This window comes from Rhinopithecus bieti, unplaced genomic scaffold, assembly GCF_001698545.2.
Source record: "Rhinopithecus bieti isolate Rb0 unplaced genomic scaffold, ASM169854v2 scaffold_48089, whole genome shotgun sequence".
Taxonomy (NCBI): Eukaryota; Metazoa; Chordata; class Mammalia; order Primates; family Cercopithecidae; genus Rhinopithecus; species Rhinopithecus bieti.
This window is the reverse complement of record NW_016819479.1, coordinates 1391111-1404410: the sequence shown is the minus strand read 5'-3', so window position 1 is coordinate 1404410 and position 13300 is coordinate 1391111. Positions and strand designations below refer to the sequence as shown.

At 38.7% G+C, this 13300-nt stretch overlaps 1 protein-coding gene across 5 annotated transcripts in view; it reads left to right on the top strand.

The window, feature by feature from the left end:
• Window positions 1–13300, top strand: part of SATB2 (SATB homeobox 2) — a 200480-nt gene that overhangs the window by 18034 nt on the left and 169146 nt on the right. For all 5 annotated transcript variants that reach the window (XM_017858985.1, XM_017858986.1, XM_017858989.1 and 2 more), the window contains one exon: window positions 9397–9573. In XM_017858985.1, the coding sequence (XP_017714474.1) occupies window positions 9397–9573 (177 nt within the window). The remainder of the gene's footprint in view (window positions 1–9396; window positions 9574–13300) is intronic.

Below are 13300 nucleotides of genomic sequence, written 5' to 3'. Positions count from 1 at the left end.
CAAAAAAAAAAAAAAAAAAAAAAAGAAAAATCTTCTCAGAAACCTCCAGAATGAAATTTTACTTAATGAAGGACAGAAACCCTGGCATTCATAAATTATGGTAGTCATTTTTAACATGTGGTTGAGTCTCAGGACTTATACATATATGTATTTTTAACCTATTGTGAAAAGAACCTGAAGAATTTAGGCTTGAACTAAGGATACTTCGACAATATGCCATACACTTGAACTTTTCTGTTATATTCAAACTTGTATATCCTACTTTTTTCCTTTCTATTTTTTTAAAATTATTTAATTATTTATTTTAGAGATGGGTCTGGCTCCGTAACTCCGGCTGGAGTGCAGTGGTAAGATCATTGCTCACTGTAGCCTCGAACTCCTAAGCTCAAGTGATCCTCCCACTTCAGCCTTCCAAGTAGCTGGGATTAACAGGCTCCGGCCACTGTGCCCAGCTCTTTTGTCCTTAAATTTTTTTTTTTTTTAAATTCTAGGATTATTAAACATTTTGTCTTTCTGTAGTTACTAAATTTAGAAAAGATACTGTAGTCCTTCAGTGCAGGACATGGGTAGGACTGCCAACAAGACCCCCGTGGCTCTAGGGTGTGTACAGAGCACGGTGCAGCACGCCACTTTGTTGCACACCCATCCATGCGATGCCCGTGGTGATACACCGACAAGTTCTGTTAATAGTGGTCATGCACAGTGCTGTGATCTGGCCAATTTCCCCTGGACAAACATGGAGCAAGCTCCTGAATCCACTTGTGTGGATCATTTCCTAGAAAGCTTTCCTTGTCTGCTGATGCTGAGTGCAGTGCAATGGGGCCAGAGTGATATGGACAAGTTTGACAGCTAGGCAGACACTGCCTATTAATGGTGGTGATTAATATCTCAGTGGAATTGCCATTTTGTTAAACTAAACCAACATTTATTTTGGGCCTACTATATAGGTCAGGCTCGGGTGGGAGGGGCATGAGGGAGCTAAGTCCAGTCCATGTTTGAGGAGGAAAATGGTGGGCCTCTCCTCTACACCCACTAGAGCCTCGGCATTCCTGACATCGGAGAATTTAGTTCCGTGGGTCAGGCTTGCTGTGGCAGAGTTCCCAGGTGTGGCTCAGGCTTCTTTTGTTTAGATAAGCTTCCACAAATTGCCTCCTATGTGCCTGTGAAATACTGTTTTGCAAACTGCCTGGCCAGTTTGATCTTGCCACTTAATTTCTATAACAGAAGGATGTTTAGAGACCTGGAGTTTCTCCTTCAGCTTTCGGACCTGACTTCAGGTTGACTTGTGGTTGCTTTGCCTGGAGTCAGTCCTGAAATCAGAGATGTGAAAGGCCAGAACTCATTTCCCTTCCCTACCATTTTAGGCTCAGTTTGATCCTTTGGGGTCGTCAGTGAGAGAGGACTAGCGTCCACCCTCCCATCCTCACCCCCACCTATTTTTGTTCTTATTGTCCAAAGTTAAGATTGGCTTCAGGGGTTGCAAAATAGTGTCTGGTTTTCCTAGAGAGAATTCTGAGAATAAGCTGTTTCTTGATATTCTCAACCCCACTGCCCCCACAAATAGTGGGAGAGCCATCAAGACGATTTATTATTGAATAAATCAATATTAAATATTATTTATTATTTCATAATAAAATTGAGTAATAAATAATATTCGATATATTGTAAACTACACATTCTCTGAAGAATTCACTTGTTTTTCTAGTTGGTTTTTTTCTTAACATGTATTCAATATTTCTTAACTCTTACTCAATTTCTTACTCTTATTCAATATTATTGAATATTATTTAGTTGGAGGTCTAATCCTGAGTTGCACCTGGGTCATGGGTAAATATGAAATTGAGTTATTGTATGTTTGGCTCAGTTTGTACCTAAGAGTAATTATGATGTCTGGGCGAGATGGCTCACACCTATAATCCCAGCACTTTGGGAGGCCGAGGCAGGCGGATCATCTGAGGTTAGGAGTTCAAGACCAGCGTGACCAACATGGAGAAACCCTGTCTCTACTAAAAATACAAAATTAGCCGGGTGTGGTGGCGCATGCCTGTAATCCCAGCTACTCGGGAGGCTGAGACAGGAGAGGTAGAGGTTGCGGTGAGCCGAGATCGCGCCATTGCACTCCAGCCTGGGCAATAAGAGTGAAATTCCATCAAAAAAAGTAATTATGATGTAGAGTTTGCCTTTCTCATAATTGGAAAATTGACTGATCTCTACCTGTAAACGACTTAGAACTTGCTGCTGTCCCACCTCTGTCTTGGCTTCTGCTTCCTCTACAATAAGAGTAAGAAAAGCCAATTAGAAAACAAGTGAATTAATGTTTCAGGGAATGTGTAGTTTACAAGCAAAGGACAAGGAGGAGCGTTGAAAACTGGAGCAGTTGGGGGAGCCTAGAGGGCCTCTGGTCCACCTGTGGACCTGTGGGGGACTCCCTTTGCATCCAAATGATTGCTCTTCCCTCTCCTTTAAAATTGGTGAGATTTTTTTTCTACTGTTTCTTATTATACTACCTGAAATTTCTTCCATGAGAAGTTTATTTGAAATAAAATATATATTTTACAGTGAAGATCTAGCTGAGGAGATTAAGGAGAACACTAAACCATTCAAACAGTATAGCAAGCATCTTTTTATCTATTAATCTCTGGAATTTTTGAGATTAGCCCCTGGGGGGAGTAGGAGGCTGGAGTGGAATGTAGAGCCTGCGGCTGCCTTAGCCCAGGAGGCTGGGTGCCCAGTAGAGGACAGCAGGGCCGCAAAGAGGAGACTAGGAAGGACGCATTGCATCCCTTTTCGAAATTTTTCCTGGGACCCCAACAGGGAGGTGAGAAACACCCTATTCTTTCTTTCTGTTTACGGTTGCAATTTTAGGCACTCAGGCTTTTCTTGATTATTATTATTATTATTATTATTATTTGAGGCAGAGTCTCTTTCTGTTGCCCAGGCTGGAATGCAGTGGCGTGGTCTCGGCTCACTGCAACCCTTGTCTCCCAGGTTCAAGCCATTCTCCTGCCCTTAGCCTCCCAAGTAGCTGGGATTATAGGTGCCTGCCACCACGCCGGGCTAGGGTCTCACCATGTTGGTCAGACTGGTCTCGAACTCCTGACCTCAGGTAATCTGCCCGCCTCGGCCTCCCAAAGTGCTGGGATTATAGGCGTGAGCCACTGCACCCAGCTTCTTTATTATTTTAGGATGGAAAGATGGAGCTAGAGGTTAATGTTGGCAAGTTACTTCTCTTCTTGTCTGTGACTCAGTATGTATGTATATGATTGTGTCAGTGAGAGAGAGAGAGAGAAAATGAGAGTATAAGGTTATAGAACAAGTAAATCGTTATTTTGATTTTCTGATAAATTTACAATAAGAAAATTAGTAGCCATGCCTCACTTTTCTCTCTGTCCTCTTGAAGACGGTTATTCACTCAGTTTATGTGATAAAGTTTGTTTCAGTATTTCAAACAGCTTGTTCTTTGGTACTTCAGGTTCAGTTTTATACAAAGAAAAGATAGCAATCTTTATAATCTCCAGTTAGCCCTGGGACCTTCTCAGGTGATAGAACTAGATATGCTGCAGGCCCCAGGGAAGGGAGTGGGCTCTGTCTGCTGCCTTCCTTCAAGAGACAGATGGGCTTCTGGAGTCCTTTGAAAGAGGGGAGGCAAAAGCCTGGCCTCCTCTCATCTCAAACTGGCTCCTGTCATTCAGGAGTGCTGGTGGACCAAGGAGACAGGGCTAGGGAGGAGGCTGGAGATGATGCCGAGTTACACTAGAGTATGACCATTCATGTGAGCCTTTCTTTCTTTCTTTCTTTGTCTGTGAATAATGGAAGGGCAGGAGCCGTCTTTGATTCCCCCTCCATGCCTAGCATGGTGCCGGACACCTGGTAGGCAGGCAAAAGGTGAATTCACTTAGGAGTAGCACAGGTCGCCCATTGGACATAGCAAGTGGTAAAGGGTCCTTTTTATTAAGAGGCCAAGCCCTTAGATTTCAATGGGTGTGGATTCTGGAGTGTTGTTTTCAACTCTTGGGAAAGCAGCCTGCTTAGGATTTAGAGCTGGATAACCTGAACTACTCTGCCCTTGCCTCACTGTGTTTCTTAGGGCATGTTACTTCTCCCATAGTTTCAGTTTCCTAATTTATCAGCTGAAAATAATGCTAACCCTGTTACAGGGTAAATGTGAGAAGATAAAGGTGTGTATAGTAGACTACATGATGATCTAGGAAGTGCAGTGCAAAGCAGGAGTTTATTTCATGTCCCAACTTTGGCACAAGGCTCTTGAATCCTGTCACCTAGATGCCCTGCTGCAGCTGCACCATCTTTCGTCTTTCATTGTTGAGTTAAACGTTTAGAGTCTTCGAGAATATGCATTCCTCAGGTCACTTTCATAGCCAGTGTTGTGACATTTCCTGAAGTCTGTTCTTTAGAATGAAGGGAAGGGGGAAAGAGCTGTTTCCTAATAAAAGAAGTTCAATTAATATAGTTAGTAATAAAACAGCAGCCTGCAATTGCAGATAAGGTAACACATTGGATTTTGGAATTTAACCAAGAGTGCTTCTGTCTTCAGGACTCCTAAACTCTGGAACACAGAGGAAAGACAGCTAAAGGGCTCATTACAGTCACACTATTGGCCTAGTATCAGTTTGTGATAAATGTATCCTGTGTGAGAAAAAATTGTATATTGTTATTGGGCAGATTCATTAGAACAGTGCTCTCTGATATTAGTACAAATATAAGCCACATGTATAATTTTAAATTTTCTAGTAGCTACACTAAAAGTTAAACAGATGAAGTTAATTTTAATAATATATTTTATTTAACTCAGTATGTTCAAGATATTCTACACGCAATTACTGTTAAAAAATCATTTATGTTTATTTTTATTTCTTTTCGTTATCAAGTCATTAAAATCTAGTATGTATTTTATACTTATGGCACATCTCAATTTGAGACCAGCTATGTTTCAAGTACTCAATTGCTACATGAAGTTAGAGGCTACTATAATGGACAGGTAGTTTTATTGTGCTTTTAAGCACTTTCACCTTTTTTGCATGGGACATGTTAAACACTTTAAGCCGTTGCCATTTGCATAATAGGCCATTCAATGATTATTAGTATCATCTTTATTCTGAAGAAATGCCTTTTAGTTAGTATCATAAGCATTGATTACAGACCTTGAAAAAAATTACTGGTTAACTTTTTTTCCTCTGTAAAATGGTATTAATACTGATTTTGAAAAAAGGAAAACAAATAGATTCCATTGTTTGAGAGCTATCTGTCAGACAATTTAAATATGTAATATTGTTTAATCTTCACCACAGATCTATGATGTAGATATTGTTTGTGTTTTGGCTAGGAGGAATTTGAGCTTCAGAGAGGTCAGATGAACTACTCAAGGTCACACACACAGGTAAAGAGGGACAGTGCCAGGACTTGACCTTGACCCGGTGCTGTTCATCACCACATCTCACCATTTTCGCACGTGTCTCAGTTCTCACAGCTGTTGCCGTGAACAGTGACAGTAACAATAGTTAACGCTTTATAAATTATACACACTTCTTCAGAAAATTAATGTCAGAATGAAAATGACAGTTTCAGTATCATCACTAATGACAGTTGGAAGAATGCATTTTTCTCATGTAGAGAGGGTACCAGGCTTATTTTGCCTCTTTGACGACAGAATTCATCATTTATCCCAATTACCAGAACAACTCTTAATTTTTAGCAAATGGCTGAGGCCAAGCGCCTGTCCTCTAGATTAAACTACCTGCTTACCTGCTGTGATTGTAAAAGACTTAGTAAGGCTTATGATCAGAAGGTTCAAAGTTCTCTACTAGATCATCTGAAAATGGGTCTGTGCTACAATAAAAGAAAAATAATGTTAGAAGCTCAAGATACAGGGCTAGAGCAAGATTTTCTTTTTTCTTCACCATTTCTAAATTTTGTTGAAAATGGATTTCAGTTTTACATTTTTATTCTTTTATTGGAACTTTTAAATTCCCCCCATTCTTAATTTATTTTGTGAAGTGCTTTTCAAGCACCTCCCTGTCTTTCTATCCATTGTCACTTTTCTCTCTCTTTTTTTTTTCTTTCTTTTTCCCTTTTTTTGCCTGGGACGAGTTGTGAATAAGATGGACAAATCTCTCTCTCTCGGCATATGTTTTTACTCATCCTTTTGTAGTGTGCTTCCCTTAGGGATTTTCAGTTTTTAAAGGACTTTTAAACCTATGCCTTAATTTTCTTCTTTCTACACTTGACCTCAATTATACTATTTTACTATTTTTTTATTTCTCTTGTTATTGTCACTAGAAATTGCATCCAGTTTTCCTCCTTTATTCTTCTTTTGTAAAACTTACATTTCATTATAAAAACCGTAATTGTTTAGATGGGTCAAATTCTAGTAAGAAGGTAAATTTTTCTAAGTATAAGCCTTTTATGATATTCTCCAGTATCTCATGTATATGTGCTGCAGAACAAACCCTATTATCATACATTCCTGGTTAATACTCTTTTATTTTGTAAATGACCACAAAGGTTTTTTTGTTTTGTTTTGTTTTGTTTTTAATAGGTGATGCCAGTAGGGGATTGGTGCGTGCTTTTTGTAAGAAGTTATTACTGTTGTGTCAGTTAACAATTGCTTCCTTCAATCACTGAACCAAAATGTTTAGGAACTATTTCAGTAATTGACAGTTATAAAACTTAAGTCCCTACATGTTATAGATCCCTGTGCTTTCATGTTATATTTCATATCTAACTGAACAGTTAATATTATTTTTAAAAGTTAATAGGATCTTAAGTTTTTTCAGTTGACCATAGACTTGAGAAAGATTTATAGTTTCTAAGTAATGGAGACATGATAGCTTATGGAGCAGTTGGATTCATTTAAAGATCTTATCTGTGATTCCCAGATGTGTGACATTCAGATGTTGACATTAGGAACTGCACATGGATTTTCAGCATCGAAACTTATGTACACACAGGTATTAGTGGTGAAGTAGCTTATGGCACCATGGACTATATGGCCTTATGTGTGCATATGCTTTAATCATTAGAAATAAAAATCTACCTACTTCCTTGGGCAAAGATTATATGCCAGCATGTAAGAGGTAAAAGCTCTAAATGGGGGCTATTCCTTGCTGGTATGGACTGTCATGAATTAGTCCTATAAAATGCCATTATGCTTGCTTAGGAAGGTTTTACAACTCCTTTAACTACATTGAGGGCAGGAGGGATATCAGACTTGTTCTTACTTGTATCCCTGGAGCCACTGGTGGTGATACCTGGCACGTAGTAGGTGTTCAGGGAATAAATCCTGGATATGTGAATGACTACAAAGATAATTTGGAGCCAGGTGTGATGGCTCATGCCTGTAATCCCAGCACTTTGGGAGGCCAAGGCAGGTGGATCACCTGAGGTTAGGAGTTCGAGACTAGCCTAGCCAACATGGAGAAACCTCATCTCTATTAAAGGTACAAAAATTAGCCAGGCGTGGTGGCGGGCACCTATAATCCCAGCTACTCAGGAGGCTGAGGCAGGAGAATCGCTTGAACCCGAGAGGTGGAGGTTGCAGTGAGCCGAGATCTCGCCATTGTATACCAGCCTGGGCAACAAAAGCGAGAGAGAGAGAGAGAGAGGAAAAAAAAAAGATAATTTGGAGGATATCTAATTTATGTTATTCACTACATGTCCTATATATATTTGGGAATGAACTTGGTAGAAATAAATAAATAAGCATTTCATGTACCAGTAATGGTCACAATTAAAAAATATATCTTGCAAGGCATTGTGTAGCTATCCTAAATCTTCTTGTTTAAAAAATCAGTCTGCTCCACCCATATTGTATATTTTTAAATAAATCTACACTATGGAGAGTGTATCTGCAATGGACAGTAATACTGCTTTCTTGTTCTCAGGAGTGAACACTGAGTTGTCTTGTGTATGATATGGTTTGACTTGTTAGACTGTTGTGCTGTCTTAATAATAATTACCATGATCTTTAATGATAACAATTCTTAATGAGTATTATTATTGTTAATAAGGATTATATTTAATAATTACACCTAATACTTATTATCTTTAATAATAATAATTAGCACATGGGAACCAGTTGCACCATTGTATTATCTTGAGAACAAATACCTCAATCTGTAACCCAGTAGTTTGCAGAGTATCTGCTCCCACCCTTGGCTTTCCAGATCAGAGTGAGTCAGGAGGCTTCTAGGGTTGAAGCCACAGGGAGGGTTCTGGAAAACTCCTGTGCATTCTATGTGTCAGGGGCCATACTCCCATCTAGTCATTTCACACAGAGGTCTTCTTTTTGTTGTGAAGTACCTTCACCATGACCATGTAACTTTCTACCTCCCCCGTCTGCCTGCTCACCCATTCTTCATAAGTTTTAATTTTCTTGCATAAAAAGAAGACCTGTAACATACTAATTTGTGTGAATTGCATTAGGCAGGGTCCATGTTTCTTACTCGTACGTTGGTAAAACTTTGATCTTCTTCTGCGTTGGTTATGTTTAGATTTAAGTGCCTGTATGACTTTTTTAAAAATAAAAAACAGTTTAAAAAAATCTTTGGTGAATTAAACATTTTTTAGCTTTTCACACTTTGATACAAAGCAGAGAAATATTTCAGTGACAACAGATTTCAACAGATTTTCAACTAGACTAATTTGCCTTATTCTTTAGGGTAGTTTACTTATTTTCTCTGAAAACACAAGAAAAGATACTCCCTTTCCAGTAACTGATGTTAATGTATAAAATAATTTTACATAGGCAAACTTTTGTATTTGGATGTATATTTTGACGTAAATGTAAATTAAGACGTTTATGGTCATGTTATTTTCAGGCTGGTTGATAACCTATTTACTAGGATTTAAAAAAACAACAACATGTAAGAGGGACTTATTTTAAATTTCTATTGACTTTCTTGTATTCACATAACAGCTTAGGCCTTAGAATCAAACATACCTCCTTAGTAGGAAGGAGCTGGAAGCTTTGAAATATCTTTCTAGACAAGAAAATAGATTACTTTTACATGTAATATATTTCTAGACGAGCATATCTGATCTGAAAATACTAGTGCTAATAGTTAATGATAAAACTATAGACATTAAAGATTCGAGTGTCTGTATAGTCACCTTCATCTCACCTATGTACCAGGACACCTCTGATTGGTGAAAATGACAGAAATCTAAGGGCTTCTGCCACTGCCCCGGGCAATTCTGTAATAATAGAGGGGGAAAACTCACAGCTTTCCATTAGGCCTATATAACTGAGAGGCTTGTTTAATCTAAACCACTGTCGATCACAGATGAGTGACTTTTATAACTGTCGCTTCCCTTCTCATTGCAGTGACTGAGATTTGCTTTTTAATGTTTGTGTTTTGCTCTTGAATTTTGTCCCTTCAGGTTTGATGATTCCTGTCTTTTGTGTCGTGGAGCAGTTGGACGGCTCTCTTGAGTATGACAACAGAGAAGAACACGCTGAGTTTGTCCTGGTGCGGAAAGATGTGCTTTTTAGCCAGCTGGTGGAGACTGCGCTCCTGGCCCTGGGGTATTCTCACAGTTCTGCGGCTCAGGCCCAAGGTATTAATGCCTCTCCCCTCTCCTCCCAAGTCTCTTGTGTGTCATAATTTGAGGAGGAATATGTTTTCTGAAATAGTTCTCCAAACAAAGGTTGAAGGATAATTGTTAGACTTAGCATTTCCTAGTGAGCAGTAGAATATTTCTTGTAGAAGGACTTGTTTCTTGTTTTCTTGTTGTTTTGGGAAGCATTTGACCAGCACTTCTGGAGCCACAAAATCAACTTGCATTTCAAACTGATCATAGGTTTCTGCATTCATAACACTGTTATTTTCTCTAATTAGGGCCAGTGCTGAGATATTTAACTCCTGAGTTATCCAAACTTACAATACATGACTTATAAAACATTCAGTTTTCCAAAATTTATTTATTGCTTTGGGCCTGTGGCTTCTGCACTTTGTGATAAGCTTTTAATTAAACAGAAAAAAATGAATGCCTCTTATCCTTTTGTATCTTTGAAAACTTTTGTAGTTTTGATGCGGTCCATTCAGTTAAAAAATATTGCAGTGTCTTTATGATCAATTCCTTTCACTTATTTAATTAAATATTAAAATTGCATCATTATTTCAGTGTGTATTGTACAATACTGGGGAGCCCATTGTGAGCTATACTTGCCCATTGTTCTTTCATGCCAAAGAATTGACAAAACAAATAACAAAAATTCCCCCCAAACCTTGAGTAATGGAAAAAAAAATTGATCTGATGGAATTTATTGTTCTTGTTTTTCAGCTGAAATGATTGAATTATATTGTTTGTGATTATGGTTAAAACCAAAGGAGAGAAATCCGTAACTTCCAGATCTTAGTTTATATATTAGTGTCCTGGATTACTATCTTTAGTTAACATTTGTGAATATGCCAAGGATGTTTTTTATTTTTTAAAATGAGTTTCTCTTCATATCATTCCTAAGAACTATCAGTCAGAGCCTCATTTGTAACAATAAGGATACTATGAGAGATTAAACATTGATATAAAGTTACAGATGTGGTGACCAATGGATTTAAATTCCCAAGCTCTTGAATTTGATTCTGTAAGTAGATAATTGCTTTTTAGGAAATATTTTAAGCATTTAAGTTATACTTTAGTTCAATCAAGAAAGCAACCTGATTGAAATTAGGAATGTTTTCCCAGGGCAGGTAGTACCCTACTAGTTATTGTGAATCCCAGCGCAGTCTGAATCCGAGCGCTGGCCAGGCTGGGTGCAGTGATAATAGCTGAATCCTAGAGTCCAGTGCTTTCAAAGCAGCCTGATAAAGGATGATTCATTTCCTTTTTTCTGACGACTTTCCTTCTTGTGTGAGGGATTCACGATTTGATCGTGAGCAAATTGCATACTGGGCACCATTGCTTTTATGTCATGCTATGTACCTAAATGAAATAAAATAATCTCCCTTCCCTTCCCCCTACAAACTTTTCATGCCACTTTAGGGATATTTTTCTCTGAATGTAAAGGTCATTGTATCCCACTGCTTGCACCCTGGTGTGCCAGCTTCCTGTTTGACAGGGCCATCCATCTCAGTTAGCACAGCCGTTCAGCGCGTCGAGAGCTCACATGTGGAACATAGAGCACTAAGTGGCCAAGATTTGATTCTTGGCACATGCTGAGGGAAGGGGCTCTCAGGAAATTTGCACTAGGGAGCCACACTATTCCTTTCAGGGATTTGGACTAAGAATTCTACTCACCAAGGTGAGAAATAGGAGCAGATAAATGTCATCTACCGTGGAGGATTATTAAACAGGGGACAAGTCAAAAGTGATTATTTGCCTCCTCAAAGTTTTTGAATATTAAGGTTAAAATGCTAAATATTATACTATTTATAAGTTGAATCAATATTCCTGTGGTACTCTAGAGTACAGATACACTTTATAGGTAAGCAAAGATTTTATCACTTGGTCTTATACTGTAATCTCACAAAGGAAAAAAAATCAGTTTATTTTAAATTAGGCTGCTGATCTGTGTTTTGGGGAAATGGAAAAATCTTAGAATTGTTTACTTTGAAATAAATGTATTAGATCGTTGTCTTCATTCAGATCATTAAAAGTATGCTGTTTGCTGCATGTTTATTATAGACCAAATAGTATGCATGATAAGACAGGTAATTCATATGCTGGACAAACAGCAGCGTGTAAGAAAGATAGAAAAGGAAGTAGAACAAAATATGACTTTTGATGACTGAAGGCATGACGTTTTATGGGGGTAGTTTTTTGTTCATTTTTGTTTGGCTTTGTTGTTTGTTTCATGTTTATGTAATTCCTCTAAGATGAGGACCTGCGGGACTTCCTGGCAAATCCATTTAAAGCAAAGAAATGGCAGTGTTCTTGAATCTCTTTTTCATATGCTGAAAAAGTTGGGCAGAACTAAACTGCAAGGATAGTGGGTTGCTTTAGCCATTTTAAAATCAAGACTCTTGAAATACAATTTTCATTTTGATGTGACCAGAAAAGAGTTTCGGTAATTGAATTGGAAGAATATTTCAGATTGCCTGTTAAGGAGGAAATACATTAGCAATGTCATTATTTGGAATGGTCCTCAAGTCCCAATGACAGGGCAGCAGGTCCATGATCTTGTAAACATAGGATAGTCAGTTTCTTTTTCTCAGAGGGTATTCCCTCCAGGTGAGTTGAATTTTTATTAAGAAAGAATATTTTCTTCTAAAGAATGATAGAAATTCTACTAAAATGGAGTTTAGGGATTTCTTTCCCTGTGTTAAAATAACCTTTATTTGAAGGCTAGATATTAGGACCTAAGAGAGAATAATGTAAAAAGATACTGTCATAAACCATGGTAACTGTGTTTCTAGCTGACTCATAACCTCCATTTCCCAATGCACATACTGTTAACTCTGATTCTCAAGGATATGAAATGCAAGATTCATCAGACTTGCTGTTTTGCATATGTAGAAAGCCGAAAACTGGCAGGCCCTTTGCTTGTACCAGAATAGCTGGACTAAGGTCTAATGAATGGCAAGCACACTTTATGCTATATGTATGGTGGGCCGTGAGTACATGTCTCTGCATTAAAAGGCTTTTGGAAGAGGCATGTTAATCCAGGGTACTGCTGCTACTCTGGGAACTGCCCCACTCTCCCAACTTAAAACTCACCACTTCCTTTACTATTCTTTCTTCTTTCCTTTTCATCCTTTCAGTTCTTCCCCATAAGGCTTTTGGCAGTAGCCATGGAGCTCCCCACACTGTCCAGAGAGTTCTGGAGCCAGTGCACTGGTTGAGTAGCTATTCATTCACGTTGGCAGTGTGAATGGTGGGCTTTGGGAGGTAGCCGTGATGGCAAGGTGATGCCTCACTGTGCTTGTTTGATTTAATTTTTAAGTGAGCATTTTCTCTCTCCCCTACTTTGTTAATTTTAAAATGCATTTTAAAATTAACTGTTGATTAATTTAATTAATTTATTTATTTTGAGACGGACTGTCACTTTGTCACCCAGGCTGGAGTGCAGGGGCGCAGTCTTGGCTCACTGCAACCTCTGCCTGCTGGTTTCAAGCAATTCTCCTGCCTCAGGCTCCCAAATAGCTGGGATTACAGGCGCCTGCCACCATGCCTGGCTAAGTTTTGTATTTTTAGTAAAGATGGGGTTTCACCATATTGGCCAGGCTGGTCTTGAACTCCTGACCTCAGGTGATCCGCCCACCTCGGCCTCCCAAAGTGTTGGGATTATAGGCATGAGCCACTGTGCCCAGCCGACAGTTTTATTTTAAAACAAATGTGCTTAACA